Below are 23,093 nucleotides of genomic sequence, written 5' to 3' on the forward strand. Positions count from 1 at the left end.
CAAAATTTCAAAATTAATTGAAGCAAAATGTGTTCTTCACCAATGTTTTTGTGCATATATGCTTAAATAGAATAACATTGTAGAATGTAAGTACAATCATGTGATAGACATTGAAGAATGTAATTATAATCATCTACCAGAAATGGGTTTTGTCATGTTATTGACTAACAAGGTATCCAAAGGGGTTTGGAGTGAAACATTTAATATTGTTGTATATATCATAAATAAATTGTCTTCTTCCTCTTTAAATAGCAAAACTCCTTATTAATTGCTCTATGGAGAGTCTCCCTCTTATAGTAATTTTCTGATTTTTGGTGTCATTGCATATGTTGATAGTAGCCCTAAAATATGCGATAAGTTCTCCTTAAAGATAGTACCATGAGTATTTGTTGGTAATGATAGCCATTCTAAGGAGTATTGTTGTTATGATATCTAGATTATGAGAATTTATGTATCTCCTCATATTACATTTCATGAATTTCATGTTACCACTAATGATCTTGGAAATTTTAAGGTTGTTTTACTAGATACACCTACCTCTTCTTCAAATGATTCGCGTTGGCTGCTTGAAAATTGTTATCCCTTCTAATTCTCCTACCATTTCATTTGTTCCTTTTTAGCAAGTCAACTCTACACCACCAACAAATCCAGTCAATACTACTATTGGGTCTACTTCATCTTCTTCACCTCGTTTTATCTTGTACTTTAAATGAATTTTGAAAACATATATAAAATTCATAAACCAAAATCGTACCTCCTGACATGGCGTCAACTTCCGGTGAACATAGTTTCTCCGCTATCGTCTAGGGCGAACAAAACGTCTCTTCTATTACAGAGGTTCGTCGATGGTAACGTTCAGACATACCTCTGCTAGACCAGACCCCTTTTTATAGTCTCCTCTCCATCAAAGGAGACCACCAAATGACGGGAAACCGAAAGGTCGTAACTAGTGACCATTCTTAATGGAAAACACTATTCGATGACGACTGGTAAGAGAAGACGACGGGTCACTTACGGTTAGAGAAACTGAACCGTCTAACATCTCTCTCCCAACACTCCATTTTGTAGTCCTTCCTCTTCTCTGGTGCATAGTTCTTCCTGTCCAATTGTGCTTACCACACCCATTTAGATTGATCCACCTATGTCATCTCTAACTTGATCACCATTTGCTTCTAATTTATGTTAACCTATTTGTATCACGAAAGCATCCACTCAATATCCTTCTACAAATTTTGTCATATATTTTTCCACTTTCCATTCTCATAGTTTAAGAATTTTTGTACAAGTCGATTATAAAGAAGTAATTAAGAATTTTCAATAAGTACATGTCATGCAATAGGAGATAAATGTCATAGATTTGAGTCATACTTGGGATATAGTTGTTTGTCCTTCCAATATCATTTTTGTAGGCAGTAAATGGGTTACAAAGTTAAATACATGACACCATTAAAAGATAAAAGAGACGTCTTATTGATTACGTTTTTACATAGCAATATGGTCTTGATGATGCAAAAACTTTTAGCCCAATTTTAAAGATTGTTACTATTTGAATTATTCTCGTGCTAGCTTTGTCTTGCCGGTGGTTGTTAGGTCAACTGGATGTTAACAATGCATATTTACCCAAAGATAGTTTTTATGGAACAACCATTGGGATTTGAGGAGAGACATTGCAGTCAATATTTGTGTTAATTGAAATGGTCCATTTATGGACTAAAGCAGCCTTGCCACTCTTGGTTTCACATGTTCCATGAATTTTTACAACAATATGGATTTCTTCAAGTTCAAGTCGATCATTCTTTCTTTCCTTCTCTCACTTTAGTATTTGTATATGTTGATGGTAGTGATACAGTTTTCATTGGACAATTGAACTCCTCTTTGTATAAACAATTTCATATGAAACTCTTGAGTTCTCTTAAATACTTTCGAATTATGTGCAACCTAAAGCACATAAGAAACACACTTTGGATTGATTATGAAGGTCTGGTCTTCTCTCTTACAAACCAAATTCTACTCTATGTGCTTTAAGTTGCAATGTATCTGCTAATTGGTGTCTTAGTTCAGCTTCAGTCACTCTGGATCAGCTTGTTGGGTATTTGGATTCTACAAGAGATCCAAACACGTTTTTTGCTTAGTAGTGGATTCTGAAAAAGTCTTATTTCATGTAAAAGTAGAAAGCAGAATGCAGGCCATAGCTTTTACTTCTGATATGACTTGGATTAGACTGCTTCACTTTGCTCTTGGCATTAGTAGATGCCATCTTCTCTTTCTGTATAATCGTAATGTTCTCGCTTAGATGATCACAGTAAGCATATTGAGATCAGTTGGAATCATGTTTCTTAATGACAAGCTTGTTTCAATTCTTGCCGGCCTGGTATCAGGATGTCCAGTATAAGCCAGAATAAGAAAGAAGATGAAGATCATTACAATATTTCAGGAGCAGAAACGGGAATAGACAGATTATATTAACTATCTCCAACAATCAGGGTACCGTTTTAATATAACCTACCAAGTCTGTAACTACATGATGAATGAAAAGAAGGTAGAACCATAGAGCGAACATAGGAATCTTAACCAAATCTTCATCTAATAAGGATTTATCTTAACCAGATCTTCATCTGGTGAGATTTGACAGCGAAAAATGGAGACAGGAACAAAACTCTCACCACGCCAGGTCCCTCCGCTGCTCCACCCACCAAATAATTCGACGAGAGAAAAGTGAAAACATTCCCATTTCTCATTCCACAGTAAATTACAGTGAGAAACCGATGCTGGGCCCGGATTTAAATGCTAACAGCCTAAAAGCCAAAGCAGAAGAATCCAAAGAGAAAACAGAAAAAATACAAGGAAAGGACCAACACCCAGAAGATGCCTTGGCAGTCGTTCTTCGTTTTACAGCTACCCCAGAGAAAAGGACGAATGATTGGTGAAGTCTTGCTTTTTGTTTCGGCCTCTTACGCATACAAACAAACAGAGAGCACACCAAATGTTGTAAAGATGAGTCGATTTGATAACAGAAAGAGGAAGAAGGGGCGGAGATGAGGGCTCTTAGCATCCGACTGCCACCGTCTGATTAAACCTCTGCTCTGCGCTATCTTTGTTTTCTTCTTCTTCGGAACAGCATCAAATTCGTAACGGACGAAGTCGAGGCCGGTCGTACAGGGCTAAGCCAAAAATTTCCACTCAATTGCAGCGAAATTTTCTCTCCGACTCCGAAACAGGATCGGAAAAATATAAAAAAACACATTGTACACAATCCTCATTATATGGTAAAAAAAAGTAAGAAATATCCATGGTGGGATAGTACATGATGTACATACCATCACAAATTCGAGAAATTTTGTTAAAAAAAAAAAAAAAGATCACCCTTCACCAGCGAAGATGTCAGATTTCAGATTTCATCTTCCTCTTTTGTTGAGATCCATCCTCTCGTAGTAGCGAATAGAGAGAAGTGACAAGGACAGATGCATCTCGTCCTTGCCCCAATGGGCGGAGCTCTTCGGAGGCACCAATGAAGCGGCAAACGGCGTCGTTGGAGCGGTAGCGGGGACAGCGGGAACAGCGGGGGCGGCGGCAGCCGGCACAGAGGCACCCGTGGAGGAGGGTTTAAGGAAGGGCCACAAGCAGTGCGTATGAAGCCGGCGAAATCCCCCAAGCGCAAGCACGACAGACCGAAGCTGCTGGTTCCCACAACCGATGTTGGCCCAGTGGCGCGTGCACACCATCTCCCACAGCCGCTCGTCCTGCGCCGTACGGTACCATTGTTTGCAGACGCACGCCGCCGTCGCCAGCGACTTGGCATCCGCATGCTTCAGCACCTCGAACAGCAGATCCTCGTCGAGCTGAAATCCAGAATCCTCCCTCGCTACCTCTCCTCCGGCTAGCTCCTCTCCCCCTCCATCGCCGCTGCAGAGCCTCCGCTTATTCGACATCCCCGCCACCGTCGCAGCCTCTTCCTCCTCCTCCGCCATCGATCGCTTCATCTGATAAGATCCGATCGGATTTTCCTCGGGCGCAAGCGGAGCTTCGAAACGGAAGAAGAGAAACTCTGGGTCTGGATGAAGGCAAAGCTGCTTTTCTGATCGACGGAGAGACTACCTAATAAGCCTACCGGCTACGGCCTACGGGCTACAGGCTACGCGAATAATTCCAAGCGGCGACGAGCTAGCATCCATTATTCAGGCAGGGTAGCCTAAAATATTACTCCAGTGCCACTCCTGTTGGATTTTACCTACGCGACAAGCCAAGGAAATGAATGCAAGCCTTTTTATGGAATGACGAAAATACCCAGAATCTTTTTTATGATTTTCCGAGTCAAAATGGGGGCAGTCCGCTTTTACACCTTTCCCATTTTCGGTGGATTTGTCCGGTTCATATTTTATGTTTTGTCTTTTATTTGACGTATTGTCTCCTCCATTTCCGGTTTGAATTTGAGGACTTTTGGACCCTTATGGGGTTGGTTTGGTCGATTGATTTAAGTCTTTTTAATGGACCATGTGATTCAATTAAAATGAAAAAAAAAAAGTCTCAAATGTTGACACCTTTGTGTTTTTATGGCAGAAATCCCCATATAAATAATATGGAATTCTTTTCCTAAAATTTTATGCAAAAAATTTCAAAATTAATGTTGAATTTTTGTAGTCCACTATTTAATTTATTTATTTTAATAATCTGGGTAGGTGTTAAGCACCTAGCCAATACTACCTAAAAGACCGGCCTGTTAGGAACGGAAGACATATGTACTTAACCCCAGGACCATAACAGTACACCCCACCTTCGCGAGCAGACGTCCACGACAGCTTAACACTTAACGACGGGTGCCGGGTCAAGATCCCATAATACCTTACGGCTACCGCATCCGGGGCTCTCGGGGATTCGAACTCACGACGTGGGAGCCCGTTCTGATACCAAATGTTAAGCACCTAGCCAATACTACCCAAAAGACCGGCCTATTAAGCACCTAGTCAATACTACACATACGACAAGTTTGTTAAGAGCGGAAGGCATAGGTACTCAACCCTTGGACAATAACAGTAGGGTTAGGACCAGGAGAAAGTAAATCATATAATTATTTTATTTTATTTTAATATAATTTATTTTAAAAAATATTTTTAATAAATAATAATAATAATAATAATAATAATCATAGTAACACATTCTTTGCATAACAACCCATGTATTAGTTCATGATAGAGGCCTAGTTATTATGTATGATGAAATTTGCTCCACATCATATCAATAATATTATAGCTTACTTTTGTATTGCAGATCTACATATGACTTCCTTGCTCGCTATAGATGAATCCAAAAATTGTCATCAATCTCTACTAAACTCATAAACTTGTCAATAGATCAATTTAATTCAAATTCTCATTTATTTTCAACAATTCTTATCTATCATTGCTATTTACATTAGGTTGATTTTTTTGTGTCATTTGAATTAACAACACCTTCTTATCTATCATTGCTATTTACATTAGGTTGATTTTTTTGTGTCATTTGAATTAACAACACCTTCTTTACTTCACTTTTAGAAGGTTTGAAGAATTGTTATTATTGCAAATTGTTGTTAGTAGTTGCTTCTATTTATTTCCATTTGCAAGCCTGTAATGAGCTGTTTGTAAATTGATTAATGTGGTTGTAGGAAACGGATTGTTTCTTTGATCCTGCAATTTTATTCCTTGATTGTAGATCTAAATTGATCCTAAAATCAGCATATAATGTATTATAAATTGCCTCCTAAACAGAGAAGAATACATTATCGGAAAATCATTCTTTGAATCTCTGTTATTGTTTTCGATTTCTCTGTTTCACATGGTATCAGAGCGGGAGAATTATCCTCTCTTTTTCGTCACCGAAAGTCGAAGGAGGTAGCCGAAAAAAAATCGTCGTGGAGTTGCAGAACTCTGTTTTTTCCTGCAACTCCGTATTCTGGCTATCCTGTAGCAAAAAGAACGTCGCCGACAACCGACGACGATCACCAAAGACCGAAGACGACTGCCAACGACCTTACCACCTGCCCATTATTGCCGCCGATCACCGCTGTCGCCGAGGGAAGCCGACTAGCAGAACTCTATTCTCTTTCTGCAATGATGTTCTCTTTCTGCGACGACGGTCCTGTAGCCGAAACCATGTCACCAAAGAGTGCCGACGATCGTTGACGAGCACCAACGACGGCACCTCCACCCCGTTGTCGCTGCCGACCACCGTCGTTGCTGAAGGAAGCCGAAGCTCCATTGCCACTGCCGAAGAAGAAAGGTGATTTTTTTTTTTTTTGAAACTTAGGAACTACTGTTCCTTTATTTTTTTCTATCGACCCAGACCGACGAGTCAACCGAATCGGACTAGAACCGAACTAGAACCGAACCAGACCAGCACCGGACAGGACCAGAATTGAACCGAACCAGATCGCATCGAACTTGACCAGACTGAACCGAATCGGACCGGATTAGACAAGACCAGACCAAATTTCCAGATCGATGGCCACCACTACAGGCGCATCCACCGAACTTATCCCATCACCACATATTATAATCCACCAAGACAATTCTTCATTTCCAACTGGAATCATCCTTGATGAAACTAATTATTCATTATGGTCCCAACTCGTGGAGATACGAATTGGTGCACGCAACAAAGCTGGATACCTCACTGGCGAAACAAAAAAACCAGCATCTGGCGATCCCAATCTTGGAGCATAGATTACTAAAAATCAAAGAGTCAAAAGTTGGCTTATTGACTCCATGAGTCCATTGCTAATGCAACAATTTATTCGCCTCTCCACTGCCAAGGAGATATGGGAAGCAGTATAAAAAACGTTCTATGATGGATCAGATGAAACTTGTATATTTGAGCTGAACCAGAGATCTTTTTCTACTAAACAAAATGGTAAACCGTTATCCACGTACTACAATGAATTGGTTGCTATTTTCTAGGAGATTAATTATAGAACTATATATCAGGAAGGAATAGTTCAAGGGCTAATCCAGTTGCACTCTGCAATGGCTAGGCTTCGGGTTCATATTTTTCTCAGTGGGCTTGACTTTGAGTTTGATCAAGTTCGTGGAGAAATTTTGCGAAAAGACCCCAAACTTGATTTGGAGAGTACATATACATATGTCAGATGCGAATATCAATAGAGACAGACAATGGGAAGTTATCGTCTAATCTCAGAGAACTCAGCGATGTTGGTCAACCAAAACCGACAAGGATCAAACAGTCGGAACCCTCAATCCTCTGGAAAAAGTAACAACCGTGTATGTACTCACTATGGAGAAAAAGGACATTCGCAACAACGGTGTTATGAGAACATTAGCTATCTGGAGTGGTGGGATTTCTCAAAAAAACCTCGTAAAAAAATTGTTGGGAAAGCTATGGTGATATCCGTGGAAGATAATCAGGAGCTACGTACGAAAAATGTTGCCCATCCAGGTATTCTCGATAATGCATCAATATTCTCTGTACATTCTAAGAATAGACCTTGGATTATTGATACAGGTGCATCCAATCACATGCCAAGGGATCCCAGTCAGTTACAATCTATCCTACCTTCTCAATAATCTGTTATTTCAATAGCCAATGGTAGTACCTCTCTTATTACTAGGGAAGGATCTGTTATATTATCCAATAATCTTACATTATACATTGTCCTTGTGGTTCCCTCTCTGAATATAATATTTTGTCTGTTAGCCAAATTACTTCTACTATTGCTTGTACTGTAACTTTTTGGCCTTCATTTTGTGTCTTTCAAGACATTCTAACCCGGAAGATTCTTGGTTATGGTGTTAGACGAGGCAAACTCTACTATTTGGAGTTGATAGAGAACGGGAGATCGAAAATCAGTCAGACAAATCAATCTAGCAGTGAAGATAATGCTCAAACAACTATATGGTTATAACACCAACGATTAGGCCACCTGTCCTTTGGTTATCATAAGAAATTGTGACCTCAATTTTTTTCAGGTTTGAATGATGTGCATTTTCATTGTGACACATATAAATTGACTAAGAGCCATTGTATTGCTTATTTACCGAGTTTGAATAAAAGTTTCGAACCTTTTGAGGTTATTCATTCGATGTTCGGGGTCTTGCCAAGGCTCCCTCTATTTCTAGAGCTCAATACTTTGTGACATTTATTGATGAATGCACTAGAATGACTTGGGTATCTCTGCTTATACAAAAAAGTGATGTGTGTCTAGCATTTCAGAAATTTCACACAATGATACATACTCAATATCAAAAACAGATTCATGTTTTGCAATCTGACAATGGTACTGAGTTTGTTAATGCTTCTCTTGAAAATTTTCTGACCAATCATGAAATTCGTCATCAGACCTCTTGCACCTAATTGGCAGAAAGAAAGAATAGACAACTTTTGGAAGTAGTGCATGCCTCTCTCTTTGGCATGAACATGCCTCGATTTTATTGGGACGAAACTGTCAAATTTGCTGCCTACCTCATCAATCGAACACCTTCTAGAGTACTAGATTTTCAAACTCCTCTACGCAAGGTGCAATCCCTGATTTCAATTCCCCATCTTCCGAATCTTGAACCCCGAATTTTTGGGTGTACCACATATGTTCATATCCCAAAGATCTTGCGAAATAAACTTGATCCATGTGCCAAGCGATGTGTATTTGTTGGCTACTCTGAATTTCAAAAAAGATATCAGTGTTATGATCCACACACCAACAAGCTCCATGTGACTCTAGATGTCTCCTTCCTTGAATCAGTACCGTATTATTCAGGGGGAGTTTCTTGGACATCTCTTCAGGGGGAGAGTTCAGGTGAAGAGAATGTTCCACAAGAAAATAGCGGAGGTGCTGAGTTTATTGAGTTAGAAGCGATGAATGAATTTTTCAAGTGTTATGATGTGCAACAAGACTGTGATTCAGTAATTTCTCCTGAAGAACCCCCACAGTGGCCTCCCATCTACACCAACAACTGAAGAATCAACCCGGAATGTTCCTCCTCAGGTAAATACGAATCCTATGTTTGCTGAGTCTAATGAAACATGTCTTCCTACAGAAAATATACCCCCTAGATACCACAAAGATTGAATAGGGGAGTTCCAAAAAAACAGTATGAACCTGATCGTGAAGCCAAGACCAAATACTCAATCAATAATTATGTGTCCTCCCATAGGTTGACTAAATCGTATGCATTTACTGTTGATCAATTATCCAGGGTTTCTATTCCTAGTAATGTGTAGGATGCAATAGCTGATCCAAAATGGAAAAAGGCGATGAACGAAGAGATGGAGGCTCTACAAAAAAATGCCACTTGGGAACTTGTTCCCCAACCTAAAGGAGTAAAAACAATTGGATGTCAATGGGTGTTCACATTAAAACTCAAACCGAATGGAAGTATTGACAAATATAAAGCTCGGCTAGTTGCAAAGGGATATACGCAAAGGTTTGGGATAGACTATCATGATACTTTTGCACCAGTAGATAAGATCAATACAATTCGCATTCTTATATCTATAGCAGCAAATCGAGACTGGCCTCTGCAACAATTTGACGTTAAAAATGTCTTCCTCAATGGAGACTTTGAAGAAGAAGTCTACATGGAGCTACCATCCGGCGTAAAAAGTGGTTCTTTGTGTCAATGTGAAGTCTGTAAATTGAAGAAGTCATTGTACGGGCTGAAACAGTCACCTAGAGCATGGTTTGGGAGATTCTCGGCTACAATGAAGGAGTTTGGTTATAAACAAAGTAACTCAGATCATACTTTATTTATAAAACACAAAGAAGGAAAAGTAACAGCTTTAATTGTATATGTTGATGATATGGTCGTGACAGGAAATGACCCAGGTGAAATGTAAGCTTTACAGGAGTATTTAGCCACTAAATTCGAAATGAAAGATCTCAGACAACTTAAAATATTTTTTTGGGAATTGAGGTTGCAAGATCGAAACATGGAGTCCTTTCACAGCGAAAATATGTGTTGGATCTTATAGCCAAAACCGGAATGCTTGACTGTAAACCAATAGAGACTCCCATAGAAATGCATCATAAACTCGAAATTCTTCCAGATCAAATCCCAGCAGACAAAGGGCATTATCAACTATTAGTTGGAAGATTAATCTACCTATCACACACAAGGCCCGATGTAGCATATGCAGTAAGCGTTGTGAGTCAGTTCATGCATGTACCAAGTGAAGAACATATGGAAGCAATCTATCAGATCTTGAGATACTTAAAGAGTACTCCAGGAAAAGGTTTGTTATTCTCAAAAAATGTTATCTATAATATTGAAGGATATATAGATTCTGATTGGGCAGGTGATCAGACAACTAGAAGATCCACGTCGGGTTACTTTACTTTTGTGGAAGGGAATCTTATCACTTGGAAAAACAAAAAACAGAAGGTAGTATCAAGATCAAGTGTTGAAGCTGAATTTCGAGGCATGGCTCATGGTGTATGCGAGTTGTTATGGATAAAGAATATACCGAGGGACTTAGGGATTGAATACACTAAACCGATGAATCTCCACTGTGATAACAAGGCAGCTATCGCAATTGCACAGAATCCGGTTCAACATGATCGCACTAAACATGTTGAAGTTGATCGTCATTTCATCAAGGAGAACCTCGATGCAAAGATCATACAATTCCCCTTTATTCAATCTGAGAGTCATCTGGCTGATATGCTCACGAAGACAGTATCAGGGAAGACATTTCATAGTATAATTGACAAGTTGGGCATGACCGATATCTATGCACCAACTTGAGGGGGAGTATTTACAAGCCTGTAAGGAGCTGTTTGTAAATTGATTGACGTGATTGTAGGAAACGGATTGTTTCCTTAATCCTGTAATTTTATTCCTCAACATGTAATGTATTATAAATTGCCTCCTAAACGGAGAAGAATACATCATCGAAAAATCATTCTTTGAATCTCTGTTATTGTTTTCGGTTTCTTTGTTTCACAATTTCTATTGTTAATTGTCCCACCTTTCGAATTCTCTAAAGTATTTATGTTAGAATTATGATTCGATAATTATGATTCCATTGAAAAGAGTAGAGCCCCTACCTTGCCCATGCTAAAAGACAAAGAGTGGAGGAGTCAAGACTTTGCCTCAACCACCTTGTTCTTTCAGGTTGAGTAGAAAGACAAGGAGAGGAAGAAAATGCTCAACCACAACTACATTAATCTCTTCTCCCCTCTTATTCTAGTTTAGATAAGGGCCTCTCCTTTTACCCCATGATTTTTTTTTCTTTTTTGAGAGGGGCGTGGCACCTGATGTAAAGAGAATACCACTAGACCAAACAGCCTTAGGTTAAAATGAACTTACCCCATGAATCCTACTATAAAATGAAATTCATGAAACTTATAATAATGGGGTTGGATATCTGACTCCGTACTTCCCTATTCCTACTCTCCCTAACCCAATTCTTAAATCCATTACTTGTCCTTGCTTCGACCAATAACCCATTTCATACTTAAAATTTAGATGTATAAAAATATGTCACAGATAAAAATAATAAATTCATAAAATTATCTATAAACCTACAAAATTATATGTTACAATCAATACATACAAGCAATAAGAACAAAAAAAAATTATCCTTGTTTTTTTGTTTAACACGTGTCTTGTTTGAGAAAATAAAAAGGGTAGCTATATAATTAGACCCCCATTACATATTATATTTTAATGACTATAAAAAATCTTATATTGTAACATTAGAATTCAAGACTGAAGCATTAAACCATAGACAAATTAGTCAATTAACCAAACTGTTCTTTTTCTACAATGCAGTTCACATCTGTCATTCCATACCTTAACAATTCGATTCCCACCAAACACCAAAAAAGAGAAAACCACATGGCCGATCGATCATTCAAAATGTAATCCGAAAGATTTCAACGGTGACCCAGAACGGCATGACGCGTGCCTGCCGCATCTGGGACTGAACTGTGAGGGGGTGCGTCTCCGCCTTCGTTGATTTCCTGTACTAAATACCATCTTTTAGAAGATTCGTAGTGTTCTTACGCAGACGCCGCGTGAGTGGCCAGGTTCATTGCATCACTGCTCTCTTTATAATCACTCATTCCTCAATTTTTCAGAAAGCCGATTGTTCTTGACAATCCTACTACGGTCCCCCTCCCCCCTCCGGCTCTGCCTGTCTGTCTGCGTCTCTTTCTCTGCCTCTGTGATGGATTTGACCCAGTTCCGTCCTCTGGACGATAAATTGCTAGTGGAGTACATAAAATCCACTCCTGCTCTCTCGTCTCTGCTTGGAAATCGGTTTGATGACTTGACAATCAAAGAGGTTGGAGATGGCAATCTTAACTTCGTCTATATTGTTTTTGGCCCATCTGGGTCGTTTGTCGTCAAACAGGTGAGCTTATATTTCAGTCTGATCTTTTTTTTTTCTTTCAAATGAGAACCCAACTGATGTGAAGAGATGCTGGAGGTTGAACTTAGTCGAATTTGGGTGGCAGTGAAAAAATATTTGAGAATATTTTTATATCCAGTCTTACTTGGAGAAAGAAATACGTTGTCTTTTGCTTAGTTATTTGAAGATAGAGGTTACGTGTTGGTAATGAAAGTTCGAGTAGTCTGAGTAGGTGGAATTCGTTTTGGTAAGATGCCGCTGCTTTCATATTGGGAAGCATTTGTCTACTTCCTAGGGTAAAAATGAGCATTCGAAAGGCATTTTTTTACTCTGAAAATTAAGTGGAGTTGATACATTCTTAGAGCTCCGATGAGTAGAGTAAGCGTTTACTGGGCTTGATCTCTGTCTGATACCAATTTTTCCTGCAGTCTGGTATCAATTTTTCCTGCAGTGATATGCATTATTACTGGATTTCCTTTTCGACCTCCCATTGGTTGGATTTACGTGTTCTTTTTTGGGTTGATTGCTAGGCAATTCCATACATGCGGTGCATTGGGGAGTCATGGCCCATGTCGAAGGAAAGAGCATACTTTGAAGCGATGACTTTGAAAGAGCATGGAAGATTGTGCCCTGATCACGTCCCAGAAGTATACCATTTTGATGTAATCATGTCTTTGATTGCTATGCGATATTTGAAGCCACCACATATAATCCTGAGGAAAGGATTGATTGCCGGAATTGAGTATCCATTACTTGCGGAGCATATGTCTGAGTATATGGCAAAAACTCTTTTTCAAACATCACTTCTTTATCATTCAACAACAGAGCACAGAAAGGCTGGTAAGTGGTTTGATATTACTACCATTTTTATTATTAGAGGGCCATCTAAGGTTGGAGGGCGAGAGGAAAAACTTGATGTAGGGAATCTTAGCAATGGAGTTAGCTAAGGACCGAACGGAATGATGGAGGAGGAAACTTAGAGCTGATCCCATGTACTCGAGTTCAGGGGTGCCCGTCTCACATTCTCTGGGGGGTGAGACAATATGGGCCCTGAAAAAAATAACGTCGCGTAAGGTATTGCCTGAGACACCTACATCTGAGTTGTCTCAGATTTTGGACTGGGGGAGATGTCTCAGTATTCCGAGACGCCCACCCTTGTTTGAGATTGAGCGAGGATGAAGATGATTATTATCATTGTTGTTGTTATTATTATTGTTGTTATTTGTACGTATGACTATATGGTGAAATATATATTTTGTTAGCTTTTGCCTTTTTTTAACGAAAATGTGAACACTCTAATGATCCATTTTACACTTGTTGTTCATTAGTAGTTAGTTTTAAGCCTTTCTTGCTACCTTTGGAATATATGAAATGTATGCATCTAAGTCCTTATTTCACATTTGATATTTATTATAAGTGACAAATATTTTGTTCTTGCAGTAGCAGAATTCTGTGGAAATGTGGAGCTCTGTAGGCTCACGGAGCAGGTTGTTTTTTCTGATCCCTATAGGATCTCCGAATTCAATCATTGGACAAGTCCTTATCTTGATCAGGATGCTGAGGCAGTCCGAGAAGACAATCTTCTAAAGCTTGAAATTGCTGAATTGAAATCAATGTATTTTTCTCCCATTATCCATCCCTCCTATGAATCAACATGATTTTTTCTATGTTGAATATGTTCTATTCATTGATCCCTTCACTTTTTATACATGTCATTTTTTTGTCTTTTGTGCCGAGAAATAGCCTTTCCTGAAAATTATAAAAAAACTGATGACGTTGGCAAGGTCTTGTAAAAAGCGAGTGTGATACATACAAGTAGGAACAAGTTGCAGCTGCTTGTGGAGGTTTTATTATGGAAAATAGTAAGACTTAATTGCATTTATATATATCTCTTTCTGACATGTTTTCTTGCAACTCTTCTCAAAAAAAACAATTCCTAATCTGTAGGTTCTGTGAGAGAGCACAGGCCCTGATTCACGGGGACCTCCATACTAGTTCTGTTATGGTGACAAGTGCTTCTACCCAGGTTATAGACCCAGAATTTGCCTTTTATGGACCCATGGGCTTTGACATTGGAGCATTTATAGGGAATTTGATTTTGGCTTTCTTTGCTCAAGATGGACATGCAGATCAAGGAAATGATCGCCAGGTATCGAAAGTATTTATATTTAGTCATTAACTTTCATATTTATTTTTAGTCATTATTAATTTTTTTTCTAGACCAGGATGTTGTCAAGTGATGAAAATGCTTACCTTCAAGTATGAGTGGCAGTAGGAAGGGTTTTGCCGACCCCACCCTGCAGGGACAACTGCTGTTCCACAGGGAGAATGAGGGGGAAGGGATTCCTTTTCCCCTTTCTGTATTGCATGGGAATTGGGATGAACAGAGACTTAGATGGGAGTAGCAACATGGTGGCGGGTATGGGTGGCAAAGTGGAATGGGTTTTCAAAAACTCTTTCTGCTACCCAACCCTACCTTCAGTGTCAGAAATGCCATGGGGGACCTGGGCCCTTGTTTTTTCTAGCTGAAATCTTATTAAAACGATAAATTTCACATATTGGACAAGTAAAATTTGTTACCTGAATAATGTTCTCATTGGTTGGAGTTTTCATTATCCCTTGTCTTTCAGTCAAGTGATATCTATCAAGTAGATTTGAGGCACAGCATGAATGGAGTTGGTGATGCACTTTTTTTTTTACAATACAAGTTTTTTTCCTTTTTTTTTAAATGAGTTTTTTAAACTCAATTATCACAATTTGCATCTCTGGACCTTCTTTGTTCTATATAGTTTGGATGATTCACATGATAGAGTTTTTGGTCATGTAAATTTAAGTGGTTTTATGTTCATATTGTTAAGAGCTAATTCTTCATATTTGATTACTTTTTGGTAATGGTTGCATTTCTCTTTTACTAACATATTCTCTATTATTTACCATCATGCAGCTCTATAAGCAGTGGATTTTGAAGACAATAGAAGACACTTGGAATCTTTTCCAGAAGAAGTTTATCAGCCTCTGGAATGAGAGCAAAAATGGTGAAGCATATCTTGAGGACATATATGACAAACCTGAACTGCGGCATCTTGTGCAAGAGAAATACATGAAAGACTTGCTTCATGATACCCTTGGGTTTGGTGCTGCCAAAATGATCAGGTGACTTTTGTTTTGGAATCTGATTTTTCTATGGGCATGCCAAATGAATTGGTTTCTGAAAACCAATTTATAGAACTAGTAAATGTTGTTTTTCTTTCCACGTATTGTCCCACACCGACAGTATCTCCTCAAGCAGGTGATATTCAGCATTTCCTCCCACTTCCTGAAGCAAATTTCAAAGAAAAAAAATGAAATCCAAACCTCAGTTAGGAAGCATCTTATCTTTAATAAGCTTTTAGATTCATCTGTCTGTGAGTTTAGATTCATCGGATACACCGACGGAAATTGGTCTAGAAATCCTCGGAGTCGATAATTGATCCTTTTCTTGTGCTTCGTTTTCGTAGATTAGCTTAAAATCTCTTTCTGGATTATGATGATCTAAAAGTTATCTGTATATATGGCTTGCAGGAGGATAGTAGGAGTGGCACATGTAGAAGATTTTGAATCAATCCAAGACATTGCTAAACGTGCATATTGCGAGCGTCGTGCTCTTGGGTTTGCAAAGGAGCTTCTTAAGAAGAGAAGGGAATTCCAGAGCATTAGTCAAGTTGTTGCAGCCATTAAGGAGGCATCTTAATGAGGCTTTATATAAGAGATTCAGTATAAGTTTGAGATAAAATATGTTTGTAGTGTCTGTTTTATAGATTTTAGTAACTTTGGTATGCATTATAATTACATTATTCTCAGGCTTTTATGTATATGAATATGATTGGAAATATGAAGATAGGACATGATATTTTCATTAAGAAAATAATGATCAATAAAACTGAAAACCAAAAGACACGATAAGTAATAAAGCAAACTCACATACATATGGTACTATGTTTATTAAAGAAGTGAAAAATTATTGCTGCTTGCCTTGAAGAGCACTAAACTCTCCACTCTTCCTCTAGCTCATCCAAAAGAGAACCAAGATGGTGATAGAGATAATGGATAACAATTATCTGTCATCTCAAAGAAAACACTTCTCATGTAATCCTATCCATCTGTAAGATATAAATACACATGCTTTACATTCATGAATCATAGGAATTTATAGGTTACAGATAGATAAGATTACATGATAAGAGTTATCGGTAGGATAACATGATAGTTTATGCTCTAAGATTACCGATAATTATTATCCGTTATCTCTATCAGATGGCAAGGAAAATGAGAAATTACTATAAGGTTCTTTGATACAACCACCTTGTGATAACTGATAAGGTTCTTGTTTACAAGACATTAAAAGAGGCAAGGATTAAGAAAGTATGCCTCTACAAAACCTGTGTTTTTATGGCAGAAATCCCCATATAAATAATATGGAATTCTTTTCCTAAAATTCTATGCAAAAAATTTCAAAATTAATGTTGAATTTTTGTAGTGCACTATTTAATTTATTTATTTTAATAATATGGGTAGGTGTTAAGCACCTAGCCAATATTACCCAAAAGACCGGCCTGTTAGGAGCGGAAGATATATGTACTTAAACCCCAGGACCATAATAGTACACCCCACCTTTGCGAGCCGACGTCCACGGCAGCTTAACACTTAACGACGGGTGCCGGGTCAAGATCCCATAATCCCTTACGGCTACCGCGAGAGCTCTTGGGGATTCGAACTCACGACGTGGGAGCCCGTTCTGATACCAAATGTTAAGTACCTAGCCAATACTACCCAAAAGACCAGCCTGTTAAACACCTAGTCAATACTACCCAAAAGACAGGCCTGTTAAGAGCGGAAGGCATATGTACTTAACCCTTAGACCATAACAGTAGGGTTAGGACCAGGAGAAAGTAAATCATATAATTTTTTTATTTTATTTCAATATAATTCATTTAAAAAAATATTTTTAATAAATATAAATAATAATAATAATAATAATAGTAACTCATTCTTTGCATAACAACCCATGTATTAGTTCATGATAGAGGCCTATTTATTATGTATGATGAAATTTGCTCCACATCATATCAACAATATTATAGCAACAATATTATAGCTTACATTTGTATTGTAGATCTACATATGACTTCCTTGCTCGCTATAGATGAATCCAAAAATTGTCATCAATCAATCTCTACTAAACTCATAGACTTGTCAATAGATCAATTTAATCCAAATTCTCATTTATTTTCAACAATTCTTATCTATCATTGCTATTTACATTAGGTTGATTTTTTTGTGTCATTTGAATTAACTACACCTTCTTTGCTTCACTTTTAGAAGGCTTGAAGAATTGTTATTATTGCAAATTGTTGTTGGTAGTTGCTTCTATTTATTTCTATTTGCAAGCCTGTAATGAGCTGTTTGTAAATTGATTAACGTGGTTGTAGGAAACGGATTGTTTATTTGATCTTGTAATTTTATTTTAGATCCTAAAATCAGCATATAATGTATTATAAATTGCCTCCTAAACAGAGAAGAATACATCATCGAAAAATCATTCTTTGAATCTCTGTTATTGTTTTCGATTTCTCTATTTCACATGGTATCAGAGCGGGAGAATTATCCTCTTTTTTTGTCGCCAAAAGTCGGAGCTAAGTGCTCCCGTAGTAGCCCAAGGAAGTAGTCGGAAAAAAATCGTCGTGGAGTTGCATAACTTTGTTTTTTTCTGCAACTCCGTATTATGGCTGTCCCGTAGCCAAAAGAACGTCGTCGACGATCAACGACGATCACCAAAGACCGAAGACGACTGCCAATGACCTTACCACCTGCCCATTATTGCCGCCGATCACCGCTGTCGCCGAGGGAAGCCGACTTGTAGAACTCTATTCTCTTTCTGCAATGACGTTCTCTTTCTACGACGACGGTCCTGTAGCCGAAACCATTTCGCCAAAGAGTGCCGACGATCGTTGACGAGCACCAACGATGGCACCTCCACCCCGTTGTCGCTGCCAACCACCGTCGTTGCTGAAGGAAGCCGAAGCTCCGTTGCCACTGAGGAAGAAGAAAGGTGATTTTTTTTTTTTTTGAAACTTAGGAACTACTGTTCCTTTATTTTTTCTACCGATCCAGACCGACGGGTCAACCGAATCGGACCGAACCGGACTAGAACCGAACCGGACCAGCACCGGACTATAACCGGACCGGACCAGCACTGGACAAGACCAGAATTGAACCAAACCAGATGGCATCAAATCAGACCAGACTGAACCGAATCGGACCGGATTAGACAAGATCGGACCAAATTTCCAGATTGATGGCCACTTCTACAGTCGCATCCACCGAAATTATCCCATCACCACATATTATAATCCACCAAGACAATTCTTCATTTCCAACTGGAATCATCTTTGATGAGACCAATTATTCATTATGGTCCCAACTCGTGGAGATACAAATTGGGGCACGCAACAAAGCTGGATACCTCACTGGCGAAACAAAAAAACCAGCATCTGGCGATCCCAACCTTGGAGCATGGATTACTGAAAATCAAAGAGTCAAAAGTTGGCTTATTGACTCCATGAGTCCATTGCTAATGCAACAATTTATTCGCCTCTCCACTACCAAGGAGATATGGGAAGCAGTATAAAAAACGTTCTATGATGGATCAGATGAAACTTGTATATTTGAGCTGAACCAGAGATCTTTTTCTACCAAGCAAAATTGTAGACCATTATCCACGTACTACAATGAATTGGTTGCTATTTTCCAGGAGATTGATCATAGAACTATATATCAGGAAGGAACAGTTCAAGGGCTAATCTAGTTGCAGTCCGCAATGGGTAGGCTTCGGGTTCATATTTTTCTCAGTGGGCTTGACTTTGAGTTTGATCAAGTTCGTGGAGAAATTTTGCGAAAAGACCCCAAACTTGATTTGGAGAGTACATATGCATATGTCAGACGCGAATATCAATAGAGACAAACAATGGGAAGCTATCGTCCAGTCTCAGAGAACTCAACGGTGTTGGTCAACCAAAACCGACAAGGATCATCAAGCAATCAGAACCCTCAATCCTCTGGAAAAGGTAACAATCGTGTATGTACTCACTGCGGAGAAAAAAGACATTCACAACAACGGTGTTATGAGAACATTGGCTATCCGGAGTGGTGGGATTTCTCAAAAAAACCCCATAAAAAATTACTGGGAAAGCTATGGTGACATCCATGGAAGATAATCAGGAGCTACGTACGAAAAATGTTGCCCATCCAGGTATTCTCGATAATGCATCAGTATTCTCTATACATTCTAAGAATAGACCTTGGATTATTGATACAGGTGCATCCGATCACATGCCAAGGGGTCCCAATCAGTTACAATCTATCCTACCTTCTCAACAATCTGTTATTTCAACAACCAATGGTAATACCTCTCTTATTACTGGGGAAGGATCTGTTATATTATCCAATAATCTTACATTAGACACTGTCCTTGTGGTTCCCTCTCTTGAATATAATATTTTGTCTATTAGCCAAATTACTTCTACTATTGCTTGTACTTTAACTTTTTGGCCCTCATTTTGTGTCTTTCGAGACATTCTAACCCGGAAGATTCTTGGTTATGGTGTTAGACGGGGCAAACTCTACTATTTGGAGTTGATAGAGAACGGGAGATCGAAAATCAGTCAGACAAATCAATCTAGCAGTGAAGATAATGCTCAAACAACTGTATGGTTATGGCACCAACGATTAGGCCACCTTTCTTTTGGTTATCACAAGAAATTGCGACCTCAAATTTTTTCAGGTTTAAATGATGTGCATTTTCATTGTGACACATGTGAATTAATTAAGAGCCACTGTATTGCTTATTTACCGAGTTTGAATAAGAGTTTCGAACCTTTTGCGGTTATTCATTCGATGTTTGGGGTCTAGCCAAGGTTCCCTCTATTTCTAGAGCTCGTTACTTTGTGACATTTATTGATGAATGCACTAGAATGACTTGGGTATTTCTGCTTATACAAAAGAGTGATGCGTGTCTACCATTTCAGAAATTTCACACAATGATACATACTCAATATCAAAAGCAGATTCGTGTTTTGCAATCTGACAATGGTACTGAGTTTGTTAATGCTTCTCTCGAAAAATTTCTGACCAATCATGGAATTCGTCATCAGACCTCTTGCACCTATACTCCCCAACAAAATGGATTGGCAGAAAGAAAGAATAGACAACTTTTGGAAGTAGTGCGTGCCTCTCTCTTTGGCATGAACATGCCTCGATTTTATTGGGACGAAGCTGTCAAATTTGTTGCCTACCTCATCAATTGAACACCTTCCAGAGTACTAGATTTTCAAACTCCTCTACGCAAGCTGCAATCCTTGATTTCAATTCCCCATCTTCCGAATCTTGAACCCCGAATTTTTGGGTATACCGCATATGTTCATATCCCAAAGATCTTGCGAAATAAACTTGATCCATGTGCCAAGCGATGTGTATTTGTTGGCTACTCTGAATTTCAAAAAGGATATCGGTGTTATGATCCACACACCAACAAGCTCCATGTGACTCTAGATGTCTCCTTCCATGAATCAGTACCTTATTATTCAGGGCGAGTTTCTTGGACATCTCTACTGGAGGAGAGTTCAGGTGAAGAGAATGTTTCACAAGAAAATAGCGGAGGTGCTGAGTTTATTGAGTTAGAAGCGGTGAATGAATTTTTCAAGTGTTATGATGTGCAACAAGATTGTGATTCAGTAATTTCTCCTGAAGAATCCCCACAGTGGCCCCCCATCTACACCTGAAGAATCAACCAGGAATGTTCCTCCTCAGGTAAATACGAATCCTATGTTTGTTGAGTCTAATGAAACATGTCTTCCTACAGAAAATATACCCCCTAGATACCACAAAGATTGAATAGGGGAGTTCCAAAAAAACAGTATGAACCTGATCGTGAAGCCAAGACCAAATACTCAATCAATAACTATGTGTCCTCCCATAGGTTGACTAAATCATATGCATTTACTGTTGATCAATTATCCAGGGTTTCTATTCCTAGTAATGTGCAGGATGCATTGGCTGATCCAAAATGGAAAAAGGCGATGAATGAAGAGATGGAGGCTCTACAAAAAAATGCCACTTGGGAACTTGTTCCCCAACCTAAAGGAGTAAAAACAATTGGATGTCGATGGGTGTTCACATTGAAACTCAAACCGGATGGAAGTATTGACAGATATAAAGCTCGGCTAGTTGCAAAGGGATATACGCAAAGGTATGGGATAGACTATCAGGATACTTTTGCACCAGTAGCTAAGATCAATACAATTCGCATTCTTATATCTATAGCAACAAATCGAGACTGGCCTCTGCAACAATTTGACGTTAAAAATGCCTTCCTCAATGGAGACTTAGAAGAAGTCTACATGGAGCTACCACCCGGCGTAAAAAGTGGTTCTTTGTGTCAAGGTGAAGTCTGTAAATTGAAGAAGTCATTGTACGGGCAGAAACAGTCACCTAGAGCATGGTTTGGGAGATTCTCGGCTACAATGAAGGAGTTTAGTTATAAACGAAGTAACTCAGATCATACTTTATTTATAAAACACAAAGAAGGAAGGAAAAGTAACAGCTTTAATTGTATATGTTGATGATATGGTCGTGACAGGAAATGACCCAGGTGAAATGCAAGCTTTACAAAAGTATTTATCCACTAAATTCGAAACGAAGGATCTCAGACAACTTAAAATATTTTTTTGGGAATTGAGGTTGCAAGATCGAAACATGGAGTCTTCCTTTCACAGCGAAAATATGTGTTAGATCTTCCAGTCGAAACTGGAATGCTTGACTGTAAACCAATAGAGACTCCCATGGAAATGCATCATAAACTCGGAATTCTTCCAGATCAAATCCCAGCAGACAAAAGGCATTATCAGCGATTAGTTGGAAGATTAATCTACCTATCACACACAAGGCCCGATGTAGCATATGCAGTAAGCATTGTGAGTCAGTTCATGCATGCACTAAGTGAAGAACATATGGAAGCAATTTATCAGATCTTGAGATACTTAAAGACTGCTCCAGGAAAAGGTTTGTTATTCTCAAAAGATGTTATCTATAATATTGAAGGATATATAGATTCTGATTGGGCAGGTGATTAGACAACTAGAAGATCCACGTCGGGTTACTTTACTTTTGTGGAAGGGAATCTGGTCACTTGGAAAAGCAAAAAACAGAAGGTAGTATCAAGATCAAGTATTGAAGCTGAATTTCGTGGCATGGCTCATGGTGTATGCGAGTTGTTATGGATAGAGAATATACTGAGGGACTTAGGGATTGAATACGCCAAACCGATGAATCTCCACTGTGATAAAAAGGCAGCTATCGCAATTGCACAGAATCCAGTTCAACATGATCGCACTAAACATGTTGAAGTTGATCGTCATTTCATCAAGGAGAACCTCGATGCAAAGATCATACAATTCCCCTTTATTCAATCTGAGAGCCATCTGGCTGATATGCTCACGAAGGCAGTATCAGGGAAGACATTTCATGGTATAATTGACAAGTTGGGCATGACCGATATCTATGCACCAACTTGAGGGGGAGTATTTACAAGCCTGTAATGAGCTGTTTGTAAATTGATTAACGTGATTGTAGGAAACGGATTATTTCCTTAATCCTGTAATTTTATTCCTCAACATGTAATGTATTATAAATTGCCTCCTAAACGGAGAAGAATACATCAT

General features: G+C 38.7%; 2 protein-coding genes across 2 annotated transcripts; one reads left to right on the forward strand and one right to left on the reverse strand.

Moving 5' to 3' along the window:
- Nucleotides 1-2,707: 2,707 nt before the first annotated feature.
- On the reverse strand, nucleotides 2,708-4,055 carry LOC137953243 (F-box protein GID2-like). Its single transcript, XM_068800535.1, has one exon. It carries the CDS (start codon nucleotides 3,978-3,980, stop codon nucleotides 3,396-3,398), a length of 585 nt encoding a protein of 194 aa, XP_068656636.1. The 5' UTR covers nucleotides 3,981-4,055; the 3' UTR covers nucleotides 2,708-3,395.
- A 7,804-nt stretch (nucleotides 4,056-11,859) lies between these two features.
- LOC137953101 (methylthioribose kinase-like) lies at nucleotides 11,860-16,240 on the forward strand. Its single transcript, XM_068800320.1, has 6 exons — nucleotides 11,860-12,342; nucleotides 12,870-13,179; nucleotides 13,780-13,954; nucleotides 14,287-14,488; nucleotides 15,284-15,492; nucleotides 15,901-16,240. The coding sequence occupies exons 1-6, from the start codon at nucleotides 12,157-12,159 to the stop codon at nucleotides 16,067-16,069; spliced, it is 1,251 nt and encodes a 416-aa protein (XP_068656421.1). The 5' UTR covers nucleotides 11,860-12,156; the 3' UTR covers nucleotides 16,070-16,240.
- Nucleotides 16,241-23,093: the final 6,853 nt, after the last annotated feature.

This window comes from Aristolochia californica, unplaced genomic scaffold (assembly GCF_029961685.1).
Source record: "Aristolochia californica isolate CCGP_79_NKW_82.1479 unplaced genomic scaffold, dmAriCali1.0.hap1 SCAF_16, whole genome shotgun sequence".
Classification (NCBI taxonomy): Eukaryota; Viridiplantae; Streptophyta; class Magnoliopsida; order Piperales; family Aristolochiaceae; genus Aristolochia; species Aristolochia californica.

Coding starts and splice junctions, on each gene's coding strand:
- LOC137953101 (XM_068800320.1), top strand. CDS start 12,157: ATGGATTTGACCCAGTTCCGTCCTCTGGACGATAAATTGCTAGTGGAG. Junction 13,955..14,286: donor ATTGCTGAATTGAAATCAAT/GTATTTTTCTCC, acceptor CCTAATCTGTAG/GTTCTGTGAGAGAGCACAGG. Junction 14,489..15,283: donor ATCAAGGAAATGATCGCCAG/GTATCGAAAGTA, acceptor ACCATCATGCAG/CTCTATAAGCAGTGGATTTT.
- LOC137953243 (XM_068800535.1), bottom strand. CDS start 3,980: ATGAAGCGATCGATGGCGGAGGAGGAGGAAGAGGCTGCGACGGTGGCG.